The sequence below is a fragment of the Bos indicus x Bos taurus genome, chromosome 1 (genome assembly GCF_003369695.1).
Source record: "Bos indicus x Bos taurus breed Angus x Brahman F1 hybrid chromosome 1, Bos_hybrid_MaternalHap_v2.0, whole genome shotgun sequence".
Lineage (NCBI taxonomy): Eukaryota > Metazoa > Chordata > Mammalia > Artiodactyla > Bovidae > Bos > Bos indicus x Bos taurus.
Genome location: NC_040076.1, coordinates 1,144,275 through 1,172,133, shown reverse-complemented (window position 1 = coordinate 1,172,133; position 27,859 = coordinate 1,144,275). Strand labels below are relative to the sequence as shown.

The following is a 27,859-nucleotide window of genomic DNA, read 5'->3' as shown; positions in this document are numbered from 1 at the left end:
AGCTCCCTGTTCCCTTAGTTTCTGTGATAAAGCTGGTCTGGTTTTCCTGTTGCTCTTTGCTTCTCTCACTTGGAATCCTCATCTTAGCCCCTGAGTGTCTGTGCTTCCCGAGGCTCTCTTGGTCTCTGCTGCTCGCCCCATGCCCTCTCTCATGCCCTCCCTGCTCCCAGGTCTCAGGTAGCACTTCTCTGCTGACGACGCTGAAACATAACCCTATAGCCTGCCCTGTGGTTTTCAGCTAAACGCTCGCATCTTGAGAGGTCAGCTGTTCCCTTAGCTGTTAACAGTAACCCCGTTCTCCCAGCTACCATGTCTGGGGCCTCTCTTTGGCCTCATCTCTCCCCCATATTCCACCTTCCTTTATTTAGTTGTCTTCTTAGGTTTACCCCTGTGAAGTATCTCTTCTTCCAAAAGCTTTTGGTATATACATATGCATAGAAACCTGAAAAAAATTCACCACAGTGTTGAAAATCTTTTATCTCTGGATGATGGAGTTTCTTATCATTTCAATTTGGCGTCTCGGTCACAGATCTCAGTTGTTTCTGTACTTGGACGCAGCCGGCAGTCTTCGCCTTTCAGCCCTCCCTCGTCCTGATCCTCGTCCCGTGGGGCTCCGAGCTGTGTCTCGTTCCTTTCTGTCTCTGCTCCTTTCCTCAGTGCCCGCGTGGTGTGCTCCTGCGTCCCCCGTGGCCATTTCTCAGGGCTCCTGTCCAGACCTCCTTCCTCAGTGGAGCCCTTCTCCCAGCCGAGTGTGTCTTCTCTTTTCACGAGCTCTTTGGCCCCCGTGTAACTCCCTGCCTCCTGCCCTCTGGTCTTCTTAACGTGGGTTTTTGGTGTTCATGTCTTCATTAGATTGTAAGCTCCATGCGGGCAGAGATTGGGTCTTTCTCATCCTTTCCCCGTTTTGGTTTACAGTCTCTTACTTTTTCTTTGGGAGACAGCCCCTTTCCCCACTGGCTGTCTATGGTTCTGGTGGGACAGCCGGTCCAAGCGTCCTGCCGAGAGGATGCCCTTTCCCCGGAGTTTGAATATTGAGTCCTGGGCTGCAAGGACTGGCAGTGACTGGTGCTGACTCACCCTGGCCAAGGTGCTCTGAAGAAGCCACTGGTTAGTCCCTGCCTCCCAGACCCCTGGAGCTGCTGTGGTCCCTGAACTCTCCGAGGCCTGCCTCTCCAGATTTTCCTCCGTATCTGTGAGCTATTTGTATCCTTACAATAATGTATCTTTCTCTCTCTCTCTCTCTTTTTTAAAAAAAAAAAAAAACAAACTTTAAATTAGCCAGAAATACTTTCTGTTGACTTTACCCAAAGATCCCTTCCAATAGAGCTGTTATGATCGGAACTGACCAGACTTCAATCATTCTGCTTCTTACACTGATTCTCATGTGTTTTTTTCTTCTTCTTCTTCTTTTTAAAAACCAAAACAAAACCCAGCCTGAGACTGCTGCGGCCTTGAAGCGGACGCTGGAAGCCCTGATGGACAGAGGGGCGGTGGTGAGGAGCCTGGAGAACCTGGGCGAGCGCACGCTTCCCTATAAGATGTCGGCCCACAGTCAGCGGCACACCAGGGGAGGGTAAGTCCTCCGCGGGTCATAGACCGTGCCTGACGCCTCAGGAGCACTGTGGAGCTCGTCTCAGAGGTGACGAGGTGCTCACAGGCCCACCCCACTGTGCCAGGCGGCGTGCAGGTTGTGTACCCCAGCATGTTCTGTTGCAAATGGGGTGCATGCATGTTCACCCACAGTGAACTAACCAGAGCCCCAAAAGGGGCCGTGCCAGGGAAAAGACGTTCATGAGCTTCTGATTGTGGGAACCCTTTGTTGTCAGCGTAAGCACTGTCTTCCCTTGATAGTTCTTTAACTTTTGCCTTTAAAACACCTCATTGAGCAACATGCTGTCCACCTACTCAGTGCTTCCTTTGTAATTACGAAGATTGCAGATAAGAAGCAAGATGCGCTTCTTAATACCAATGTATATAACTAGAGCTTAAAATCCCCAAAAGAATGGTTTTACCTACTCCAACCAATTTTAATCACAATATTTTGTAATGGTTTTTTTTTTTTTCCATATAGTATATAGCAAGTTCCTCAAACATGTCAAGGGTTCGATTTTGTAGCAGTAACTGTCTTGGAGAAATGCTCTGAGGTCAGTTTGTTGGGTTGGTTTGACGCATCTCTAAAGTTGTGCCCCTGGTTTCTGTTTGGAGGAGGAATCTTACATTGTTGTGTTTCCTAGAAGTGGGTTGATGGAGACATGGGAATCAGTTTTTAGCTTTGCTGGGAAAGCCCAGGACTAGACCTGATTCTGGCTCTCCCAGCTGTGTGGCCTAAACCAGGCTACTCAGCTTCTCTGGAAGGAACTCAGGTGGTCGTTCTCCCGTCCATGCTGCCACAGGGGTGGAACGAGATGACCTCGAAGGACATGCTCTGTGGGACACACTGCGTGTCATATGACACTGCCCTTAGTCACGTGGGGCACGTGGCCTTGTGCAGGTGCGATGCGTGTGATGGCCCAGGCGGAGTCTCATCTCACCCCGGGTGTTCTTCCTTGCCTGTAAACCTTCAGCCGAGATGTGGCGCGGATGGCACGTGCCATCTTTTGATTGCTTCCCCTTGTTCTGTGCTAGTGTTCAGAACACCTCTGAAGAGCGTGCCTGAGGCGTTGCTAGGCAACAGAAATGCATGGTGGCTGATTCCTCTCCACCATCATAACAGCAGTGAGCGATGGAGATTGTGTGTCTGAATTTTTCTTTTTAGCTTAACCAAAAAGGAGTTTGGTCTTAATAGCCAGGCTATGAATCCTTTTGCCAACCGCCCACCCACCCCCCCCCCCCCCCGCCACTTTTTTTTTTAAGAGAAGCCGATAAAACTTGGCCAAGACTTAGTAGCGAGGTTCTGTGGTGAGAGGTACTGAACAGGGAGAGAAGCCAGTTTCCTCCTTATTTACTTGCAGGAATGTACAGTAGGAATGCTTTCCTCTGATTCCTTTCTATGTAGAGGATTCTGACCTTGTTGAGGAGGGCATGGCAACCCACTCCAGTATTCTTGCCTGCAGAGTCCCCATGGACAGAGAAGCCTGGCGGGCTAGAGTCCATGGGGTTGCAAAGAGTCTTAACAAGACTGAGCAGCTAAGCACAGCACAAACCCCTTTCCACGTAGAGGATTCTGACCTTGTTGAGGGCTGGTGCAGCCAGCACCCTAGAATTTGCGTTTCTCAGGGTGCTGCGGAACACGCTCTGAGAGCCACGGCACTGACTCACTGTTTCCCGGCCTCTGTGTGCCGTGCTGGGGTAGGGTGGTTCTCTGTCTCCTTCAAGGGTAGAATAAATTCAGCTCTGAAAAGAGCTCACCTGAAATTAAGCCAGAGCTGCTGACAACACTGGCTCCACATCCCGGGTTCCTGTCAAGGTGCCTGTGCCCCTCGAGGACTCTGTGGTCATTTACAGTTAAGAACTTTATTTCTGGGGTGGGGGTTGAGGGTGTTTGTTTGTTTTTACTTTCAAACTCCTTAGGAAAGGAGAAGTAGCATCCTTGACGTGTATCAGGCCGTATCTGTTTCACGTCTCCACAGAAAGGCGTTGCCCAGCACCAGTCTGGGGAGGGCGGGGCGGGTCATGTTTTTTAAGCTTGCTTTGCTGAGGATAAAGCAGTATGTGGGGTTTAATTGTCTGAGGTAATATTTTCCAAAGTGTGGTCTCTGAAACTCTAGTGATACAGATACACTCCACCAAAAAATGGAGGCTGTGTGTGATCAGTCAGATGTGGGAAGCCTTAAAGAAAAGGGGTGGGGGGGGGGGGGCGGGGACTTCCCTGCTGGTCCAGTGGTTAAGACTCTGTGCCTCTAGTGCAAGGGGCAAGGGTTTGATCCCTGGTCGGGGAACTAAGATTCCACATGTCACTAGGTTGGTTGGTTTGTTTAAAAAAAGATGGGAAACCTTGCATGATCTAATCCTCCTGGAGGTTGACAACATACCTTAGTGTATAAATGGCAAGAGTCCCCTTCGTAAGATGTCTCCGTTTGTCAGTTTTACTTGACCACGTTTCTTTTGTTTTTGTAACACTCGCTGATACTCTTCACAGTGGCTCTTGGTAATGAGATGGGGGGGCTCGTGTAGTCTGGAGTCCCCGGGTCGGAGATTTAGAATTGAGCGATGTGCCAGATGTCTGTAGTGGGGAGCTTCATTTCGGTCTGCTGTGCTCCACAGTTCTTGACCCCAGCGACACTTGTAGTGGGCATGGTGTTCACTTGGAGAGTTCTTTCTGTGCACTGGCATAGCCAGAGGAGGTGTTACAGACGTGTGCTTGGCAGACTGTGTGCCAGGGTGTGTTAGGTACAGTCAAGGCTTGCTTTTAGGACGTGGTTGAGAAGAGACAGAGCAGACTTGTTCGTTACACGTTTATCAGCGTCAGAAGTTTTTCTTTCCAAACAGCCCTGGAGGCTGTGAAATGGATCTGTAATTTTCCTGGGGCCCTGTGGCGCAGTGGTAGGCAATCTGCCTGCCAATGCAGGAGATGCAGGAGACACAGGTTTGATCCCTGGGTTGGAAAGATCTCCAGGAGGAAGACATGGCAACCCACTCCAGCATTCTTGCTTGGGAAATCGCATGGACAGAGGAGCCTAGCGGGCTACAGTCCATAGGGTCACAGAGTCAGACATGACTGAGCATGCACGTGCTGATTTGAATCCTGAAGTTGATGTGTGAGAGCCAGGTTTTGGCTGGTTGACAAGTGAGCCCTGATGCCCCCAAGAATCCATGTTGTGTTGTGGTGCTGTGGGTCTTATGGCTTGTTGCCTTTACATTTTATGGGAAGAAGCGATACATCCTAGTGGTCTTCCTAGGTCTCAGGATGGTTCTTGTGATCGTCATGGTTTCATCTCAGGGAGCTTTCAGTTGAATTGAGGACTTGCCTGCCTATTGCTAACCTGGGCACCAGCCAAGGGTGCGTCGGGGCAGGGGCTCGGTGTGGAAGGGTCCCCCCGGCCAGGCTGCCTGCCAGCCGTCCCTCTTCCAGTTACTTGCCTCATGTTGAGTGATCACCTGCCACCCTCACCTCCTTCCCCCAGATTCGCACCCTTGCTGCACACATGCCAAATAGGCCTGAAAGAAGGAGAGAGTGCTTAGGTGGGAGAGGTAGGGCTTCTCTAGGTGATTTCGGGAGTTTTCCAAAAGGAGGAGGTGGTACCCGGTGTTTATTATTATAGCAAGTCTATTACCAGCTATTATGCCCCCAAACATGTAATCGTTGTATTCCAAATACTAACTTAGTCCTGACTTAGGGAGCAGGTTACATTCCAGGAATTTGTGTTTATTGTTTATAACTGGGGACCTGTTTTCTCACTGGAACAATTGGATGGTTAAGTTCCCTAGGCTGATCCATAGGAACTTACTTTTAATCTCATCATCTCTGAGGGTCCGTAGAGTTGGACGCATCACTTTTGTCCCCCGGTGATGTGAAATTAGGAACTGGGAGGCCGTTGACCAGACACCCTGTCACTGTTGGGGCCGGGTTGGGATGGTTGGGGAGTTTGGGTCTCCTGGGCCAGCTCTCTAGATGGCCGCTTCCAGCCTCAGTCACCAGCCCCCCAGCCCTGTTTCACCAGGCAGTGTCTGGAAACCTCTGAAGGGAGCGTGGTTAGGGAGCTGGGTGAGGAAGGTCCGAGAAGGCCTGGGATTTAGTCCCAGCTAGGCTTTGCCTGGGTCTCGGAGGCGGGGCGGGGTGGGAGGAGGGTGGCGCAGATTCTCTTTGCTTTGTGCCTTTACACGCTCACCTTTGTACCCATGTTGACTTTGTGGGAAATGCAAGTTTGGTGTTATGGAAAATTCTTCCCCGTGTTCCTTGGTGTCTACAAGGGTCCAGCGTGACATGCTCAGAAGGGAGCCACGGGAGTACTTGCTCGTTTAGACCCTTGTTCAGAAGGGGCAGGCACCGCACCGAGGCGTAGCATGCGTCCGTCACCCTCCGCCTGCAGCCTCACAGCGTCTTCCTCCCGGGCCACACAGCCTGGCTTAGGGCTCTCTTTCCACTAGATGGGGCTGGACTGAGACTCAGAGCGATTCCTCATGCGGGAGAGGGAACCTTAGAAGAAACCCTGGTCCGTATGGCAGCATCGGGCCTCAGCTCGTGTGTAAAAGAACCCCCCTCTCCCCAATGCCCCGGCTGGCTTTGACTGTTTTCTACCGCGTCTGATTGTCCTGCAGTGCCACTGGGCTGACTCCAGAACATGTGTGTCTATGAATGCTTAAGTAGTGAAGGGGGTTTTCCTGGCCTGTTTTGTCCCTTCTTTCTCTGTTCTCATCTGCTGTAAAAGGTGAGTAGGTGCTTACAGCAGAGATCTTCTGGCCTACATATAAGATGCCCTTCTATTTACGGGTAAGCAGAACGATAAAAATAACTGGCTCTGTGGTGAATCAGTGGAATTTTACTGACTCGCTCCCCAAATGTGTCTGCAGAGTCCTCCAGGAGCACTGGCACCCTCTCTCTCTCGAGATTGATTCTCCCCTGTAGTTTTCCTGTTCGCTAACGTTTCCCTGTTCTTGCGCTTTGCTGCCAGCGTCAGGCCCAGGCCACCATCCTGACCCCGTTCTTGCATGTAGGTGCTTCATGACGGGGTCTCAAGGCAGGACTGTTCTGGTCTCGCTCTCTTTTTCGGTGGCAGTGTCTTCAAGATGTGTAAGCGTTCTGCAGCAGGTTTAGTGGTTTTTCAAATGTACGAGACCCAGTAGATATCAAAAGAAACGGGGGCTTTTCCACGCAGAGGGTGGTTTGAGGGCCAACAGTCCACTGCCTCAGGGAAGCCTGAATCTGGCAAGGTTTAACCCGTGCAGTCTAGGCAGTGGCGTTCACTTGGGTCTGTTTCTTCTCTTCAGAAAGGCTTGATGACGCTGCACGGCTAGGCTGCAGAGCCCTCTCCTCCCCCCGCCCCCTCGCCCACCCCACTGCCTGTGAGCGGCTGCGCGCTTCACTGGAAATTTCCACTCGTCTGCCGCGGGGGAAGGGGAGGCCGTGAGCGCGTGTGTGGCTGTGTCTGAGAGAGACAGACAAAGAACGTAACTCACACTCAAGCAGGCACTTTTTATGGAAAACTTGTAAATGCAGGGTGAAGACAAAAGTGAAATGAAAACCAAATACACCCTTTCCATACAGGAGCATGGCAGGAAGGCACGTTTCTTCCCTCCGCCCCTTGGGTGGGCCGGGGGCTGGCAGCCAGCTGAGCCTTGTGTCAGGAGGCGACTGAGTGGTCCCCGGGCTCATCACATAGAGAGGAGAAGCCGAAAGGATGCTCGGTGCTGCTGGCTCCCTCGAGAAACCGGGCTGGGCTGGAGCGTCCTGGTGGCGCTGGGCTCAGCCCGTCCTGGGGAAGCCCGTGTTGATGGGGTCTTCTCTGGTCTCTGTGGGGTTTCGTAGTGGAGAGCTTTGTAGTGAGTGTCTTCAGAAATACACAGGAGGGTGAATTATCACCTTCAAGACCACGTGGGCAGTTCTGCCCACGAGACGGCTCCCCCGTTTCTCCAGCTTTGGAGCGTGGGACTCTGTGATGAGAAATGCACTCTTGTACTGGACCGTTTTTTGCCTTTTCTCTCCTTGAAAGTGAAAGTGTTAGTCATTCACTCGTATCTGACTCTTTGCGACCCCATAGACTCTAGCCCACCAGGCTCCTCTGTCCATGGGAGTCTCCAGGCCAGAATCCTGGAGTGGGTGGCCATTCCCTTCTCCAGGGGATCTTCCCAACCCAGAGATCGAACCCAGGTCTCCTGCATTTCAGACAGATTCTCTGTTGTCTGAGCCACCAGGGAAGCCCCTTTCTCTCCCTGCCTGGTATCAGTCATCTCCTGGCTCTACTTCTGCAGAGCTGGTGCCGCATAAAACCCTAGTGCTTTTCTGTGAAAAGGCGAGATGCTGGGATGAAGCTTGTGTCTGTCTTGCGGATAAAGTGATCCTATCATTAGAACCACACATGGGGAAAACACACCTCGAAGTGCCAGCACCACCGGGTTTTGTGTTGAAGGCAAGGGCAGTACTTATCGTGCCTACCTGGTACACAGAACCACTTCCCTGGTGCCACCGAAAGCATGGTTGAAGATCCTGGGAGTATACACTATGATTAGACTTCAGATTACTACACTGGATTTTTCCAAAGTGATCCATTCATTTTATTGATTTCATCACTGATTGGAGTAAATGGGGAGAAGGGAGAACTAGCTATTTGGAGAACTTGATTTCTTTTTTTCCCCCTTATTGAAATGTCAGCTTTGGGGCCCGTCGAGGCCAGGCAGTTACAGTCATAATTCTGAACTTCCTTGAGCGAGGAGCTTATCGTGAGGATGGAGGTGACGAAAGAGTCATCATGTGATGTGACATTGGGGGTCTGCGTTCTGACCCTGCCTAGCTGGTTTAGGGCAGGCAGCCCACGTGGATAATCTTGTGGGTAAAGGAGGGGCAGAGATTCCTCTGGAGACATGGAGCCCCTCTTTTGGCGCCTTCCTTAGAACAGCCCTGAAGCTGAAGCTCCAATACTTTGGCCACTTGATGCAAACACCCCAACTCATTGGAAAAGACTCTGATGCTGGGAAAGATTAGGGCAGAAGAGGCTGACAGAGGATGAGATGGTTGGATGGCATCGTCAATTCAATGGCCATGAGTTTGAGCAAACTCTGGGAGATGGTGAAGGACAGGGAAGCCTGGCATGCTGCAGTCCATGGGGTCACAAAGAGATGGATATGACTGAACAACAATGAGAACAGCCTCTCATCTGAATTTCAGAATGGCCTCTCCATGGCGGATTTCAGTGGGAGGGCGTGCTGAGGTCATTTTGTCAGCCACACTCCCATCTGGTCTGTCCTGGACCTGTGCTTTCACGGGAGAAGGATCCTTGCAGGCATCAGAAGCTTCCCAGGCCTACAACCCTGTGTAGGCTGTTGCTGAGCCTCACGTCCTCACGTATAGAAAGTCCCATGGTCATTCCTCAGGTCCCCTGTGGTTAGAAACCCCAGCAGCCAGGAGTCGGTGTCCATGACCGCCATGTCCCTTCCACAGCCTTCGGCAGGACAGGAAGACATGCACGGGTTGTGGAAGACTGGGTCTCCGCCAGCACAGCGGTCCTGTGACTTCTGTGCCCAGTCGGACTCAGGTCAAGGCCACGAGTGCCTCATCTTTTTAGTCTGCTGAGCTTTGCCCATCATCGATGGTCACTGACAGGTTAAGTTTGCCTGAGACAAGTCAGTGAGAAAAAGAGTATGTCCTGGCAGAACTGGTCAGGGCACCCCTGTGTGGAGAAGCCACGGTGGACTGTTGATTTATGAGCTTGGACCGCTAAGGCAGACAGAGATTGTTCTGGACCCTGGCTTGGTTCCCTTGTGGTGGGGAGCGGCAGTTTGGTTCCCAGGGGGTGGGGTCGGGGGGGAGATGGAGGAGATCAGAGGTTCAGCTCTGGCCCAGGAGTGTTGACTGCAGCAAGACCTGCCCATCTGTGAGCCACGCCTCCCCTTCCCTGTGGTGGTGGTGTTTCCTTTTGGTGGAAATTTCCATGATGTAATAAGGAGCATGGGAGTGGAAGCTGTCTTTGCCCACATGGGCCCCGGGCGTAGATCAGCAGGGTGATAAGCGTGAAATGAGTGTCACAGCTGTGGTTGTGGGCACAAGCCCATTTGCATCTTGGCCAGTGCTTTTGTCTGGAGTTGATTGCTGGGCGCGTGTGACTGGGAGAGGGAAGACAGAATAGGTAAAAAGAAGGTGAAGGCTGGGGGGGTTTGGAAGTCATAGAGCCTCCCCCCTGCCACACAAAGCCAAGCTTAGGCTCTCCAGGCCTTTTTCCTGGGCTTTTTCTTTATCCTTGAGAACCCTCCAAAAGGCTGGTTGCTGTAGTTTGGACTGAGAGGGAGCCATGGGGGTCTGGAGCTTGCCTCTCACCCTGTGACTCAGTGCAGCTCAGCTCTCTCGAAAGCAGTGGCAGGGGTTGGACTGCATTGTCTCCGTGGTCCCCTCCAGCCCTTCCGTTCTCTGATTCTTTAACCCTCAGGTTCCAGAGCTCTTGGTGGCTGTTAGAATTCTGGCAGTGGCCACTTAGTAAGCTGAGTGACCTTGAACGAATGACTTAATCGGTGTGAAATTCAAAGGAGGGTATGGCGTAGGAAACCGTGTTGAGAGAGGCTGGAGCGCTGGTTGTTGCTGGGGAGAGGCTCGTGGGCCCCAGCCAGCACCCGCACGCTTCCGTTGCTCGCACTCCCTGAGTTGCCATGTGGAGTGAAGCATCCACTTCCTCCCTCTTCTTCAGGAGCTGTTCAAAAGAAAGTTCTACCTGAGACGTTTTCCTTTCTGTTTCTGAAATGAGAGGTGTCTGATCCATCTGGCCTCTGGTTTCCATCCTTGGGGATCTTCTTTCCCCTTATCACAAAGTGGCATCCGAAGGCTGGGGTTATTTCTCGGCATTATCTGACGAGTGCCGGTGGACGGGGAGCCCTGCCCAGGAAGCCTGCATGAGAAGTGACTGGTGGCGGCTGGCCTGGTTGCTGGCTGTCGTAAACACACTGTCTCTCAGAAACTGTTGAGACTTGGAGGCGAGCCCACAGAAACGCCTAGTAGAATGGAAAACGGAAGAAAACAATACTTCCGAACCCCAGATATGGTATTTGAATGACTTGACCATAAGGAAGGGTAGGCTTAACTCACTAGTGCAAGAGACCTCTGTGTACTTTTCTGGAGGGAGGGGACTTGGGACACTTGGGAGCTGGTTGTGGTAGCTGCCGGGGTTGCTGTGTACCCAGAGCCTGTCAGTCCCTTGCTCATAAGCATCTGCCTCCATAGATTACCCCATATAGGAGATGGCAGTTCACAGTGCACTTATCAGGCCATCAGGGCTTTAAGTGGAGCAAAGCAAAAAGAGGACACTTCTAGGGGACCCTGAGCAAAAGGGAGCTCAGAGAGCATGCGTATATATTTAAAGTAAAACTCCCTGCTGTAGGATTAAGCACAGTGGGATATTGACAGGCAGAGGGTGAGGTCACAGCTTGTCCATGGCATTCTGATGACTACAGGATAAAAGAACGAATGGATTACAAAGGAAGAGAGATGCTGGAGGCCATGCTGAGTGAGTGAGTTCCCAGCCCTGGCCACCAGGTGGCATAATTATTTGGGGGTTGGAGGAGTGGGTACTGTGCTGGGGGTGGACAAGGAGAAGGTAATTTAAGGTCGATTACACTTACTTTTGGAGAAGGCAATGGCAACCCACTCCAGTACTCTTGCCTGGAAAATCCCAAGGAGCCTGGTGGGCTGCAGTCCATGGGGTCGCTAGAGTCGGACACGACTGAGCGACTTCACTTTCACTTTTCACTTTCATGCATTGGAGAAGGAAATGGCAGCCCACTCCAGTGTTCTTGCCTGGAGAATCCCAGGGACAGGGGAGCCTGGTGGGCTGCCGTCTATAGGGTCGCACAGAGTCGGATACGACTGAAGTGACTTAGCACACTTACTTTGGGCTACCCTGGTGGCTCAGATGGTAAAGGATCCACCTGCAATGCAAGAGATGCAGGTTCGATCCCTGGGTCAGGAAGATCCCCTGGAGAAGGAAATGGCACCCTACTCCAGTATTCTTGCCTGGGGAATCCCATGGACAGAGGAGCCTGGTGGGCTCCAGTCCATGGGGTCGCAGAGAGTTGGATATGACTGAGCGACTAACTTTTCCGCACTTATTTCTTAGGCTCTAATTCAGAGCCTTACCAAGATAAGTAATCAGTAATCAGCCATTGAACAAACGAGCAGTTCTTCAGTTGGGTGATTGCAGTACTATTGCCTGCTATGTGGAGTAGAAATAAACAAGTAGAGCTAAACCTTGGAAAGTGTGGCCAGGTTGGTGTGTAACGTTCAGAGGAAGCCCAAATGGTGGTCTCCTCATTGAGCAAATGTGCAACGCAGTGCTTCAAGAAGTTTGCCCAGGTAGTGGAGGAATTGGTGTCTTTATTAATATTTCATTTCTTGAAAAACCTTTGGTATCTTCATCAGCTGTGATTACTCCCACCACTCTGCGTCAAGTCATTCACCAAATCTTGCTCATTCAACTTCTGCATACTGTTTAAAACTCAGCAGCCTTATAGAGGTAGAAATGGCACACAGCGAACTGCACATAAACATGTAAACCCACGAAACCTCCACAATTAAGATGTAGTTTTTTTTACTGTGCAAAATTATTATGAGATTCATCACTGGTATTTATGAACAGTTTATTCCTTTTTATTGCTGAGTAGTATGCCATTTTATGGATATACCACAGTTTGCTTATCAGTTTACATGTTAATGAATATTTGTGTTATTTCTAGTTTGGGCTTGTTAAAAGTTAAGCTGCTATAAACATCAATATACGAGTTGTTCTTTGGGTGTATCTAGGAATGTAAATCTCGGAATGGAGTGGCTTGATCATAATGGCTGCTGCTGCTACTGCTAAGTCGCTTCAGTTGTGTCCAACTCTTAGCGACCCCATGGACTGCAGCCCACCAGGCTCCTCCATCCATGGGATTTTCCAGCCGAGAGTTCTGGAGTGGGGTTCCATTGCCTTCTCCGGATCATAATGGCAGGTATATGTTTTATTTTTTAAGAGAATGCCAAGCTGTTTTCCGAAGTTGGTCATATCATTTTGCATTCCCACTGGCAGTGTATGAACGTGCCCATTCCTCTGCATGCTCACCAGCACTTGCTGTGGTCATTCTAATAGGTCATTCTTTGTGGTTTGTCCATTGGGCCATTCTCATAGGTAACTCTTTGTAGTTTTAGTTTGTATTTCTCTGATGAGTAGTGGTGTTAAGCATCTTTTCATACACTTCTTTGCCATTGTATATCTTCAGCGAAATGCCTCTTCAAATTGTTGGTGCATTTTTTTAGAATAGTTTTAGAAATAGTTTTAAATTAAACTTGGAGAGGTTTTAATATTCTAGAAATAAGCCCTCTATCATGCAAGTCCCAGTGTATGGCTTATCTTTCTATTATCTTAAAGAGTCTCTTTCAAAGAGCAGTTTTTAATTTTGACGAGGCCTAAAATATCAGATTTTTCTTTTATGGAAATTGTGCTTTTGGTGTCTTCTCTAAAGAATCTTTGCTTAATCCAGGGTCACAAGGATTTTGTCTCAGGTTCTCTTCTAGTTCTATAATGTTATGTTTTATGTTTAGATCTGTATTCTATTTTGAGTTAATTTTTGTATATGGTACAAGTATGGATCAAAGAGTTCATTTTTTGGCCTGTGGATATCAAATTGTTCCTGTACCTTTTGTTGAAAGGGTCTGTCCTTTATTTTTTGAGTTGCCTTGGCACCTTTGTCACGAATCAGCATACTTACGTGTATGGATCTATTCCGAACTCTTTTCTGTTGATCTGTTTGTCTTATCTTCATGCAGATACCTTACTGCCTTGATTACCATAACTTCATAGTAAGTCTTGAAATCAGGTAATGTTAGTCCTTCAACTTTATTCTTTATCAAAGTTGTGTTGGCTGTTCTTGGTCTTTTGGATTTCCTTATGAACTTAAGAATCAATTGTAAATTTCTAACAAAAAGTCTTAGGATTTTGACTGGGATATTTTTGGCTCTTTAGATCAGTTTGGGAGAATAGACATCTAAATAAAATGAATCTTCTACCTATGAGCAAAGTATACCTCTCCATTTATGTAGATTTTCTTTAACTTCTTTCAGCAGTGTTCTGTAATTTCAGTGTAGAAGTCTTGCATATCTTTTGTCAGATTTATTGCTAAATATTTCATTTATAATTTCAAGGTCTGGTTATTTGTTGCTAGTATATAGAAATACAGTTGATTTTTGTTTATTGATCTTGTATCTTGCTAAACTAGAGTTTTGATATCTTTTTTATAAGCTTCAGATTTTTCTGTACACATAATTATGACATCTGCAAAAAGATGGTTTTCCTTTTTCCGTATTGATCTAGATGCCTTTTACTCTTTTGCACTTCAGTAAAATGTTGGATGGAAGCAGTGAGAATAGACATTCTTGCTTGTTCCCTTTCTTAGGGGGAAGGCACCTAGACTTTGACCAGTTAGTATGATGTTGGATGTGGGGTTTTCCACAGATGCTCTATATAAGGTCATAGAAGATTCCATCTTTCTGTAGTGTGCTGAGGGTTTTATCAGGAATGGATATGGGGTTTTGCCTTTTTGCATCTATTGGAGTGATCACATGGCTTTTTTAGCTTGTTAATATGATTGATTTCATTCATGTTCAGATGTTTAAGCCAATCTTGCCTTCTTGAACTAAATCCTACTTGGTCAGGATATATTGTTCTTTTTATTTATTATAGTAGTCAATTTGCTAGAGGTTTATTTAGAATTTTTTCATTTATGTTTATGAGGGACACTGGTCTGTTTTTCTTTTCTTTTTAAAAAAGTGTCTTTGTCTGATCTTGATTCCAGGGTAATGCTGACTTCTTAGGACAAGTTCAAAAGTGTTTTCCTACTTCCCAGATCAGTTTGTGTCAGAATTGATATTTTTTTCTTAAATATTTGGTAGAGCTCACCAGTGAAACTGTTTGTGCCTGTAATCTTTATGGGAAGATTTTAAATTACAAATTTAATTTCTTTGATAGATACAGGGCTGGTCAGGTCATCTGTTCCTTCTTGAGTGAGTTTTGATAGTATTTTTTCAAGAAATTTCAGCTAGGTCATCAAGTTTATTGTAAAATATTTTTTATGATATTCACTTATCATCCTTTCAGTATCTGTAAACTTTGTAGTCATTTCACCTTTCTTATTCCCAAATATCAGTGATCTGTATCTTAACTCTTTTTCCTAATCAATCTGATTGGAGTTGTATCACTTCTATCAGTCTTCTCAGTGAGCTAGTGTTTGGTTTCACTGATATTCTCTTTTGTGTTTCAGAGGTTTCTGCTCTGATTTTTATTTTCTTCTTTGGTCTTACTTTGTATTTAATTTGCTCTTCTTTTCCCATTTTCTCAAGGTGGAAGCTGAAATCATTAATTTGAGATCTTTATTCTTGTCTTACCTACATGTTTAGTGCTGTAAATTTATTGCTAAGCACTACTTTAGTGGCATTCTCCAAATTTTCATGTGTTGTTTTATTTTCATTCAGTCAAGAGTCCTTTGTAATTTTCCTTTTGATTTCTTCTCTGACCCATAGGTTGTTTAGATGCATGTTTAGTTTCTACGTGTTTGGGGGATTTTTCTCAAGATCTGCATGACTCAAGTCCCTTTAGATTTACTGAGACTCATTTTATGGCCCAGAATATGGTCATCCTTAGTAAATGTTTTATACACCCTGAGAACAAGTATGTGTAATATCTTGCTGTTGTTGGGTGGAGGGTTCAATGAATATCAGATCCAGTTGGTTGAGTGGTGTTCGCTTGTTCTGTATCCTTGCTGATGTTCTGTGTACTAGATGTGTCAGTCACTGAGAGGCATGTTAGAAGTTTTCAGCTCTAGTTGTGGACTTGTCTCTTTTCTTCATTTCTGTTAGTTGTTATTTACTGTATGTTGAAACTGTTACCTCTACGTACACATGGAGGATTGTTGTGTCTTCTTGGGGCACCCATCTTTCTGTATTGTCTGCTTTTTCCCCTGGTAATTTTTTGTTGTTGTTCACTGGTCTCCTTGGTCTGATATTACTGTAGCTACTTGAACTTTCTTTTGATTAGTGTTTTTGCATGATATGTTTTTCTGTCCTTTAACTTTTAATTATTTTTACTTGATTGACTTTCCCACTAAGCTTGTGAATGGTCACACGTGAGGTTAGGAAGTTTCCTTACGAGTTTTGAACGCTGAGTTTGTGTAGAATTACACAAAATGCCATAGTTTGTCTAATAACTTTCTTCCTTGCTGAGTTTGTTCATTTTCAGTTTGGTCTTTCCTGCTTTCTGTGAGAATTCCACCCTTCAGGCTAACACATCACGGTGAGGTATTTACTGTGGATCTGACGTGTGTTAGCCTGTGTTCAGGGTGCTGGGGGTGTAGTGACAAAGCCCTCCTTCCTAGGGCCATTCTGTTTTAGTGCAGTGAGGCCGACTGTAAACAAACACACTGTCGGTGGTGATCAGGTGCGGGTGGGGGTAACAGAACCACAGCGTTCAGAAAGGGAGGGGAGAGCAACCAAGGCCAGGTGGGTGGGGCAGCAGGCCTCTCTGACAAGGTGACTCTTGGACCGAGATGTGGTGAAGGTGAGGGATGGGCCGTGTGGACCTGGGCGAAGAGCATTTCCGGCAGAGGCACAGCGTCTGCAGAGACCTTGGATAGGAATATGCCTGGGAGGAGAGTGTGGCCGGAACCAAGTAAGTGATGTCAGAGGTCATCTTAGCCAGCTGGAACACTGAAGAATTCTGAAATACCACCCTGAAAACTGTCCGTTTAACAGCACTGTGGTCCAAACTAAACAGCACAAGGGAGGCTTAAATTTTTAGAACTGAGGGGTGGGGTGGGCAGGGAATAGAGGCGCTTCTTCCTTTGTATCCGTGTACAGACAACCACTGATAAAGTTATTGATCTTTTAAGACCAGTGAGCTGTAAGAGATCCTTATCTGTGTTAGTCTGGTCTGAGTAGATGAATGTTAAATTCTTTTCTCTCACCACAAGATTCAAGTTATTCTCTTTTTGTTCCTTGTCAGTTCCTGAAGGTACCGAATGGCCTAGATGGGTCCTAAGTGAGTAAATGAAGTCGCTCAGTCGTGTCCGACTCTTTGCGACTCCATGGACTGTAGCCTGGGTCCATGAGACCCAGGGATTGAACCTGGGTCTCCCGCATTGTAGACAGACGCTTTACCATCTGAGCCACCAGGGAAGTCTTAGCGACCCCATGGACTGTAGCCCACCAGGCTCCTCCGTCCATGGGATTCTCCAGGCAAGAGTACTGGAGTGGGTTGTCATTTCCTTCTCCATAGATGAGTCTTAGGCCTCTCTTAATCATTCTCCTTGTTTGTGAATATGGCTCATGGTTTGTGAATATGGCTCATGGTTCTCATAGGTGCATCAAGTCACTTGTAAAATTCTTTGGAAAATTAGAAGACTTGTAGGTGTTTTCACAAAAAGTGTCAACTCATGGTTTGGAAAATTCAGTAGAGTGAATGGGAAAGGGAGGTTGGGCATGCTGCTGCACTTGTGTTTAACCGGTCCGCTGGCAGTTTCTTTTGTGACAAAGATGGGTATTTGTGGGTAGTTGATGTCTTTATGTGGGGAGACATAAAATGAAAACATTGACCAAGATTGTGAAATCGCTGTATTTCCGAATGCAGCCGTTCACACATGTTTATTTTATTGCAGGTACTTCTTGGTGGACTTTTATGCACCAACAACAACTGTTGCAAGCATAATGGAGCACTTGTCTAGAGACATTGACGTGATTAGACCAAATGTTGTAAAACACCCTCTGACCCAGGAAGTGAAAGAATGTGAAGGGATCGTCCCGGTGCCACTTGAAGAAAAGCTGTATTCCACCAAGAAGAGGAAGTGAGAAGGCACCACACTTTAGCCTCCTGTTTAATTCTCTCACTTGTGAGCGCCACGGATAGATAATGTACAGGCTTAATCTTTATATCTGAGGGTGCTGTTGGCGCTGTTGGATTTTCCAGAGGTACTTTTAGCTCTTGGTCCTCTTTGCTGTGAGAACTGGGGGCTGACTTCCTTAGGGCCACTTGGTAATCTTTGGCACCAGCACGTCCTCCTTGCTTTCACTTCATGAGTATAATTTGTCAGTGAGGACTTCCTGCCCAACAGCAACACTAACCCCAGTTTGAAGAGCAAAGCTCATAAAAACTACTTTGGATTGCATGGTCATTATTCACACTGTATACACCCATGCAAAATAAAATTTTAAGACCACTGTATTATACGTGTCACTTTCGATCTGAGTGAAAGTGTGTGATTTTTTTAAAGACCCTTGGCCTCTTGGCCCTCCATGGCACTGTGCACCAGCTGAGGCCTCAGACACAGCTCCAGTCCGCCCAGACTGCTGGTAGTGTTGGGAGGAGCCCAGGTTCAAGCCTGGGAGAAGCCGGGGCGCGGGCAGGTGGGGTGCGTCTGCTCCTTGACCCCTGGGCAGTGCCTGCTCCTCTGCTCATCCTTGTGGCGGGTGCTACTCTTGGGGAAGGGGCGCATGCCAGGTGGCAGTTGGCGGTGGCCCTGCGTCCTGTCGTTCCTCTGCCACTAGCACTGCCCGCTCCCCACCCCTCAGCCCCACAGGCCTCTTTGGGGAAGTCGTCACCTCTGAATTCTACACCCCGTCGCTTTTCCCCGCCACCCTGATGGCCTGGAGGCTGATTGCAGTTGAGTTGGAGATGCCTGAAGTGCTAGCTGGTGCCAGTGCCTGTGGCCGGCGGCACGCTGAACTCTTAAGTCTGGGCACTTATTAGAAGATGCATCTTTTTTGTTGTTGTTGTTTTTATTTGATACTTATAGACCTTTTTAAAAAAAAAAACAAAAAACATCCTGAAAATAAAAACACGAGCTTGAAGAGTTTCTTTATGTTGGCAGAGGAGAAGTTGGGTTTTTGAAATGTTATACTTTGAGACTTAGAAGCAACCAGTCTTTGCTTGAAATTGATTGAATTAATTTACTTAGCAAATAAAAATGCAGGATGGCCAATTGAATGTGAATTTCAGCTAAATGACAAGTCAGCTTTCACATTAAGTATGCCCCCAATATTACATGGTAATACACTTATACCAAAAAAAAATGATGCATTGTCTATTTGTGTCTGTTTGACATTCAGATTTACCTGGGTGTCCTGTATATTCTGTGTGGTTAGCTTTAGTAGAACTTACATAAAGGAATAAATAATACCAAGCCAGAGAAAGCAAAGCTGAGAAGCAAATGAAGTCAGCATCCAGCATTCTGACTTCTCGGCTGACTACATTGGCAGGGAGGCAAATGACAGACGAGAACACAGCAGGCGTGCTCTAATTTGCCTCAAGCCCTTCTTCTCTCAACCTACTAGAAAACCGATCAGGAGACCAACTGAGGTTTCATGTCTGGTCAGTCCCAGAGAATCTGTTCTGTGAGCCTGAATTTACAGCCCAGTCTGAGAATTCTCCTTCACCAAGTTGCACGTACGTCCCTGGTGGCTCAGACGGCAAAAAATTCACTTCAATGCAGGAGACCGGGTTCAATCCCTGGGTCAGGAAGGATCCCCTGGAGAAGAAATGGCAACCCACTCCAGTATTCTTGCCTGGAGAATCCCATGGATGGAGGGGCCTGGCCAATTAGAGTCCCTGGGGTCGCAAAGAGTAGAACATGTGTGAGCAACTTACACCTTGACTTCCTTGGTCTCTGCCCCAGGCCTGGCAAGCCGAGGCCCCAGGTTCCCTGGCAGTGGGATACCTTCCGTGGCGAGTGAGGATGGGTGAAGATGGAAGAGTCTCTGTATCTCCTCCCAGCGGCTGGTGCTTTGGAAGAAGTTGCCCAGCCTTTCCATCTTCCCAGAGCAGGGCCCTGCACAGGGTGTCTGCCCACAACCCAAAGCTTCTGCACCTAGGTTGTTGGGAGAAGCGTCAGTTGCCAAGATAGATCTCCGGTTGTACTGATTCTACAGACAGATCCTGGTAGGAGTGGAGAGGGTGGGGACTGGGCCTCTGCCTCTTCTAACCACGATGATGCTGAAGCACTGACAGATGAGCAAACAGGTTCCTGACTTGCCCAGCTCTGGACTCGCCCAGCTCTGAACTCGCCTGGGGCTGCCTGCCTCCGTGATGCTGCCCTGGATCCTCGAATTCCTCACGTGGCTTTCTCTTAAAAGAGCCAACTTCCACTTCCTTCAGAGGCATAAAAAGCTATAAAAAAAGTCTCTTTGAAGAGCAATAGTTCAGTAAAGAGGGTCATTAAGAATTGGACACTGGAAATAAAAGGGATAAAGTAGAGATTATCTGGGAAAATGGGCTACTTCCTGTTTCATTCGGAATTTCCTGAGAGCGCAGGCGCTCAGCCAAGGCTGGAGGGAGCACAGATTCTCTACCAATGGTCTGGGTCTCGATGCAGATTCACTCAGGTGCTCATGACCGAGGTGCAAGCTTGCTTTTTCCTAGAGCATGTTTGTTACGTGTGTGCTCCATGCTGCACACACACAGTCTGTACCTCATTTAGCCTCTTCAGCTCATTGATAGAGCAGCAGTACCCTTGTTATCTGGATGAGGAAACAAGACTCCCAAGAGGTTTGACCTTGACCCCGCAACTTCCGAGTGACTGCCCAGATCTTGAGCTGGGGACCCTGACGCCATGTCGTCTTTTCCGTCTGGTAGCGTGGAGGCTGTCTGTCCTCTCTGGTTATAAACAAGGCACTCTGGGGTGAGCGTGTGCCACGTGCCACGCAGGTGGTAAGCAGCCACCCTTGGGGCCTGGGGGTGGTACTGCCACTTCCTTTTCCTGCACTTGCTGGTCCCCAGGAAGATGGATGGATGCTGTTGGGCATTCCAGGTCACCAGGTGTGCGGAATCTCACGGCACAGTTTAGAAAGTGTTCGGAAGGAGGCTGGCTAAGTAGGACAGCCGTGTGTGTGCCAGTTCCCCTCCTCGGAAGCTCCGGAATGAAGCCACTGTCCCTTCCCTGCCGCCGCCCCCCTGCCCCCCCAGGCGCTGATTCATAGCTGGACTCTCAGCGCTGAGGGCGACCCTTGCCCGTTGCGGCAGGGCTCGTGTGCAGGTCGTCCCCGGGCTGGGGGGCGTCCTCTTGCTCAGGTGGGTGGTGGGCAGGGGCGATGTTTGGGTGGCCGGCCTCCTTCAGTGGATGGTGACTTGCGGCGTGCTGGGGATGGAGCAGTGAACAAGACGGTCCTGGGGACTGATAGTTCGGAAGGCAGAGAACTGTGGGCGCTGCCACGAAGGGAAAGGGCAGAGGATGTGGGTGGGAGGGGGCGGGGGGCGCTGAGACCCGCGGGATATGGAGCGAGTCACGTGATGTAGTGGTTCCGGCAGAGGGCGCAGCGCCTGCAGACACCTGGATCTGTGAGCTGAGGGGGTGTGATGAGGAGTCGGGCCAAATCTGGGAGGCTGACGGGACACCCTCGAGAATAAATGCAAAGGGATAGGAGTCTGCCATCTGAACTGAACTGCAGAAGCCAAAGAAGCCAGGCCTTGGGGTGACTCCACAATTCGGGAGCGCTGCCTCTGGGGGCCTCTTTCTCACACTTGTCACCCTCTTCGTGGTCCACTTTGAACAGGATTGAACTTCTGAAGCTCTGCTCTTTGTTTTTGTTTTCTTTGCACGAGGTGGGCTCAGGAAGGTGGAGAATGAAAGGGAGACTGTAGGCCAGAAAGCTAGTCCCAGGTGTGCCCTGGAAGCTGCTTCGCAGAGACATGAGTCAGGGAAGCACTGGGCAAGCATCTGAGCTTGAGACAATCAAGTCCTGTACCCTGAAATGTCCGCAAGGAAGAACCACTGAGCCCAAGCGAGCCTTTTGCTGAAAGACCAGGTTTGTGTTGATGAAGGTGAAATGCTGATGATAAGAGGTGTTGGAAGCATGAGCTACTCCAGAAGAGCAGTGATCCATCCATCCTGACACAGCTGAGGGACACAAGACACAGCTTCAGCAAAAGCTCAGTGTGGGCATTATTCCTTTACCCTCCTCAACACCCTAAGGCGCATATTATACCCATTTTGCAGATGGGGCACCCAAGTGCTAAGATAAGTGACTCCTCCGAGGTGACCCAAAGGCTCAGCAGGTTAAGACTCTGCCTGCAATATAGGAGACACAGGTTCATTACCTGGATGGGAAAGATCCCCTGGAGAAGAAAATAGCAACCCACTTCAGTATTCTTGCCTGAAAGATTCCATGGACAGAGGAGCCTGGTGGGCTGCAGTCCATGGGATCAGACAACTGAGCAGCTAAGCGTGTGTGCACACACACCCCGAGATGATTACTGGAAGAGTTGGGACTGGTCATTTGAACGTCCATTTTGGGCACGCCACACCCTTCCAGAGGTGGACACTGCCAGTCTGCAGCCCAGACTGTGCTCTGAATGACCTCTGCCCCGGGCCCTTCCCATCCCGCCACCAGACCAGGGCCCCTGGCTTCATCCCTGTAGGAGGGAGAGTGGAGCTGGGACTCCTGGGACCTGCTTTAATCTCAGGTCTTCAAAGGGAAGTCCTGAGAACATCGGAAGTAAAGTTAGTGTGTACCCTGGAGACCAGGCCTCCTTTTGTCCTGTTTTTTTCCAAACTGCTCTGTCATTTCCCACAGAGCTTTTTCCTCTCCGCATTCCCCGAGGGGTGTGTGTATGGGCAATGCACAGGGCAGGCGCTGCCCTGGGCAGGATACAAAGATGAGTGGGCCGTGACCCTAACCTCGAGGCTGTCACGGATTGGGGAAGGTGGAAATTATTCCGCCCTGATGTGAGATGCAAACTGAGTGCTATACGAACAAAGAACTGGATTCCTTAGTCCAGGGAGTGGGGGTGGGGTAGTTTTCCAGCAAAGATGGCCTCTGAGCAGGCATGGGACGTCTCGTATGGAGCAGGGGTGGTGGAGATGGGAGGTGCCAAAAATGTGTTTTGGAAGCACCTGGGAGCGGGCAGGTGTGGTGTGATGGCAAGAGAGGCGTGGGGTGCGGGACACCCTGCAGATTCAGGGAGGGTCCGAGTTGCCGTCAGCTGGTGGAGAGGCCTTTCATGGCTGCCAAGGGTCTCTTGAACTGAAGGGACGACTTCCAAGAGCCAAGAATGAGTCCTGCGCATATTCTTACGCAATGAGCCTCGCGATGGGCCAGCCCACATGGTGTCCACACGTTGGTTAGAAAGACATGATTCTACCAGTTCCTCACGGAGAAGCACCAAGAGGGCTGAGCAAGGTTTCCGGGTGTCCTCCAGCAGCAGAGTGGACCTGGGAACAGGCTGCCATGGTGCCGGTGGCAGCAGGTGTCCTGGTCTGTTTGCGAGACTGTTTGTCACTGTGGAGAAAACGCAAACGTAGTAGTGGAATGAGCATAGCACTTGGGCTTAGAGACCCGCATGGACTGTGTGATCATGGACTGTTTCTTCTTTCAGCCTCCATTGCATGAGGTGCTTTTGAAGAGTCCTTCCAAGTTTGTCCGGCCCTGGCCCAGATCCCACTGCCCAGTCTGCTGGGGCTTGGGGTGTTCAGTCAGCGACTTAAGAACCTGCTGACTGGTGGGATGCAGAGATGGGGAGAGTTTCTCAGAGGCCTCTTCTTTGCACACTCTTCGTCTTCGGGTAAGGATGACTGTTGTTCCCGTAGCCTGCCAGGGGGTTCGGTGGGGCTGTCGCTCTAATTCTAGACAGAATAGGCGCTGTACTTGACCACAGGGAAACAGCCAAGGGAGCCTCTGAGGCCAGCATGGCCATTGGCTGCACTTGAATTGCCAGCATTCTTTTTGGCTCTGAGAACAAAGCTTTAAGGCACATGACTTAGACCCAAACACAAATGTGAGGCATCCCATTAGTACATGGGAGGACAATGGTGTGACCAGGAAGTCCCTGGGTGGTGGTGAGGTCTGGTTTTGGGAGAGTTGCCCCATAACTACCTAAATCAGCCCCTAAATTTATAGTTGTTGTTGTTCAGTCACTAAGTCGTGTCCAACTCTCTGTGACCCCACGGACTGCAGCCCACCAAGCTCCTCTCTCCTTCACTATCTCAGAGTTTACTTAGATTCACATCCACTGAGTCAATGATGCTATCGAACCATCTCATCCTCTGCCGCCCCCATCTCTTTTGCCTTCAGCCTTTCCCAGCATCCGAGTCTCTTCCAATAAGTCAGCTCTTCGCATCAGGTGGCCAAAGTATTGGAGCTTCAGCTTCAGCATCAGTCCTTCCAATGAATACAGGGTTGATTTCCTGTTTATAGTACCAGCAGCAATAGCTTGATAACCTTGTATGCTTCCAGCTCCTCTTGACCCAACAGGGAGATTAGCAAAAGTCGAGCTCCTGAAGCCAGACCAAGTGTCCAGAGTCCTCGAGACCTTTGGGGTGCTGCAAGGGAGCAGAGTTGTCATCTGCATATTGCAATTGAACCCCTTTCTCCAGAACACTTGGGGCTAAGCTTGCCCCTTCTTTGGCAGGAATTATGATTTCACTTCATTTCCCAGAGATTTCACTCTAAGCTGTAGTTGCCTTGTGAGTGGAAAAGACAAGGATGCATTGTCTAGTGGATAATGCCAGAAGTGAGGATTGTATTAATACAAAATGGGTTCTTGAGCTCTCCATGCCAAGTGGGAGACCACTGTGTCCATAAACTCGTATTGATCTGACTTGGATGGAGCACTGTGTGTCCCTGTGGATCCCAAAGTGTACGCACCTCTTTGTGGAAGATGAGATTTTGCTTTTTGGATGGAGGGTAACTGCTACTATTAACTGCTGCCCAAGGTCTGTCTAGTCAAAGCTATGGTTTTTCCAGTAGTCATGTATGGATGTGAGAGTTGGACCATGGAGAAAGCTGCTACTGCTGCTGCTGCTAAGTCGCTTCAGTCATGTCCGACTGTGCAATCCCATAGACGACAGCCAACCAGGCTCCTCTGTCCCTGGGATTCTCCAGGCAAGACTACTAGAGTGGGTTGCCATTGCCTTCTCCCTAGAAAGCTGAGTGCTGAAGAATTGATACTTTTTGAACTATTGTGTTGGAGAAGACTCTTGAGAGTCCCTTGGACTGCAAGGACATCCAACCAGTCAATCCTGAAGGAAATCAATCCTGAATATTCATTTATAGGACCGATGCTGAAGCTGAAGCTCCATTACTTTGGCCACCTGATGCGAAGAACTGACTTCTTGGAAAAGACCCTGTTACTGGGAAAGATTGAAGGCAGGAGGAGAAGGGGACGACAGAAGATGAGATGGTTGGATGGCATCACCGACTCAATGGACATGAGTTTGAGTAAACTCCAGGAGTTGGTGATGGACAGGGAGGCCTGGCGTGCTGCAGGCAATGGGGTCGCAAAGAATCGGACACGACTGAGTGACTTGGCTGAACCAAGGCCTCTCTGAGTGGGAGTCTGATGTATGACGCAGGGAACCCAAAGGCGGTGCTCTGTGACAACCTGGAAGAATGGACGGGGAGGGAGGTACGAAGGGGGTTCATTATTCAAAGATTCTGTTTTTATGAATTTAAATTTTGAGTCTCCCAATGTGTCTGTTCCCAGGCAAGGATGACCAGGTGACTTCTTGCTTCAGCTCTTATGCTGTGAATAGTGTCTTTTCCTCAGTCAATTTAGTGTTGTGATTTTCCTGTGTAAAATGTCCCCTCCACCTACCATTCATGCAGAAATGCTGTCTAGTGTCCCTGAGCACAAAAAGGCTGGGATGTGCCTTATGGAAAAAATGTGTGTGTTAGGTTGGCTTTGTTCAGGCCCAAGTTATAGTGCTGTGGCTTTGTCCAATGTTTTTGGTTTTAACTTTTACTGGCATATAGTTGACTTAAAATGTTGTGTTAGTTTCAGGTATATAACAAAGTGAGTCAGTTATACGTATCTGTATATCCACTTTTTTGGGGGGGAATTCTTTTCCTATATATGGATCAACAACATGTATTAAGTAAGATGTCATTAAGGGACTTCCTTGTAGCTCAGACAGTAAAGAATCTACCTGCAATTCAGGAGACCAAGGTTTGATCCCTGGGTCAGGAAGGTCCTCTGGAGAAGGGCATGGCAACCCACTCCAGTATTCTTGCCTGGAGAATTCCATGGACAGAGGAGCTTGGCGGGCTACAGTAAGTGGAGTCGCAAAGAGTCTGATACGACTGAATGACGAACACTACTCCTACGAAGATGCCATTAAAATGAAACACACATAAAGCAAGGTTATCTATTGGTGGGTGACACAGCTGTTGTGACCAAAGGCTCACAGGAGCCTAGCCCTGCATTTGCCCTAGGAACAGAGGTTTCCAGTTCTCTAAATCAGCACTAGCAGCTACTTTATATGACAGAAATATCATAGACGATGAGAATGGACTGTATTTGATGCGGGTTTGTGCTTTTTCTGCTGAGCACCTCTTTGGTCGTCCAGTAATTCTCCAACTTTTATCTGCAATGAAGATTTTTATTCCCACCCTTGTTCTTACTCTGTGTGTCTGGCTCATCTTTCACTGTCCTGCCTTCCCTTCTCATCACACTTGCATTCTCCTTCACCAGCTCCCATCCGCTAGAGTGCCACACATCTACGTGTGCCAGGGACCCGCTCTTTGAAAGGAACACTTAGAAAAGAACTTTGGCAGAAGGGTTTGGCAATGTGGCCAGCAAAAGCCTGGACACTGTCCATTTGTGTCTCAGCCTTAGAAGCAGGCAATTTGGTGGGTTTAGTTAAGGCCATGAAAAGGGATAATTAGATCAGCAGTAGAGCAGCCCCTGCCCCCTTCCTTGGGCTCTATGATATCTCAAGGGTTTTCATCACATCCTCTGAATCAAATACGTTTTAATTGCCTTAAAACAACTGCAAAAAGGTGCTGAATTTATTAAGTAGGCAGTTACAGCCAGTGTTCTGAAAGCTTGTTCCTCTTCCATTTATTTCTTTAAAAAAAAAATATATATATATATATATATATATATATATATATTTATTTATTTATTTCTGGCTGCACTGGGTCTTTGTGGCTGTGTGCAGGTTTGCTCTACTTGTGGCAAGTGGGGAGCTTGCCTTATCCCTTATCCCTTATCCCCCCTAATCCCTCCTCTCTAGCTGTGGTGCACAGGCCTCTCATTGTGGTGGCTTCTCTTCTTGTGGAGCACGGGCTCTAGATTGTGAGGGCTTCAGCAGTCACGGCTCCCGGGCTCTGGAGCGCAGGCTCAGCAGTCGCGGCTCCCGGGCCCTGGAGCGCAGGCTCAGCAGTCGCGGCTCCCGGGCCCTGGAGCGCAGGCTCAGCAGTCGCGGCTCCCGGGCCCTGGAGCGCAGGCTCAGCAGTAGCGGCTCCTGGGCCCTGGAGTGCAGGCTCAGTAGTTATGGGGCACAGGCTTGGTTGCTCAGAGGCATGTGGGATCTTCCCCGACCAGGGATCAAACCTGTGCCTCCCTCATCGGCAGGTGGATTCTTAACCGCTGGACCACCAGAGAAGTCCCTTCCATTTATTTCTTTCCAAGTGTAAATACAATAATGTGGAACAAGTTATATAGTCTGATTTGCAAAATGGCTAGGGAATCTCTGTTTACTTAATGCTCCCTTATCCCTCCTCATCCCATGATGGTTCTGGGTTGAATCTCCATTGCGGTGAAACATGATGCTCTAATCATGATTGCCCTTACTTTATGGCACCATCCATATGCTGTTTGCTTTCTTAAAACTTGTACATGGACTGATACACTATAAATAGTCTACTTGAAAAAAATTCAAACATCCCTAAAAGAACAGAAGATACTATAACAGACTTGAGGTCCTTATCACTCAGATTGAACGGATGTATTTTTGCTGTATTTCTTTCAGGTCTTTTATTTTCAAGAAACAAAATATTAGATATAGTTGAAGTCCTTTTTTTTTTTTGTATCTCTTCTCATCTATTCCTTCCTTCCCAAGAAGTAGCCATCATTCTCAAGTCAGTATGTATTATTTATATCCATCTTTTATGTTTTACTATATATATATGTATATGTATATACACAGTTGCTCAGTTGTGTCCAACTCTGTGACCCCATGGACTGTAGCCTGCCAGGACCCTCTGTCAGTGGGATTTTCTGGGCAAGAATAGTGGAATGGGTAGCCATTCACTTCTCCAGGGTATCTTCCTGACCCAGGGATTGAACCCTGGTCTCCTGCATTGCAGGCAAAGTCTTTACCCTCTGAGCCACCAGGGAATCCCATATGTACATATATATTATCATAATTTCATAATACTGCTTTGTGGATTTTGAATGAACCAACTAGATTTTTAATGAACTGACTGGATATTGGAGGCTTCAGCAACATGGTTTTTTTCCTTCAACAGTATCATCTTGTGCCCTGTCAT

At 48.4% G+C, this 27,859-nt stretch overlaps 1 protein-coding gene across 2 annotated transcripts in view; it reads left to right on the top strand.

Annotated features, from left to right (window-relative positions):
* Window positions 1-17,835, top strand: part of MRPS6 (mitochondrial ribosomal protein S6) — a 65,788-nt gene extending 47,953 nt beyond the window's left edge. Inside the window, exons 2-3 of one of the 2 annotated variants that reach the window (XM_027551406.1) lie at window positions 1,434-1,573; window positions 17,257-17,835. In XM_027551406.1, the coding sequence (XP_027407207.1) occupies window positions 1,434-1,573; window positions 17,257-17,446 (330 nt within the window). In that variant the 3' untranslated portion in view covers window positions 17,447-17,835. Of the gene's footprint in view, window positions 1-1,433; window positions 1,574-17,256 lie in introns of those variants that run through there. The other variant, XM_027550796.1, reaches the window with a different exon arrangement.
* The last annotated feature ends 10,024 nt before the right edge of the window (window positions 17,836-27,859 follow it).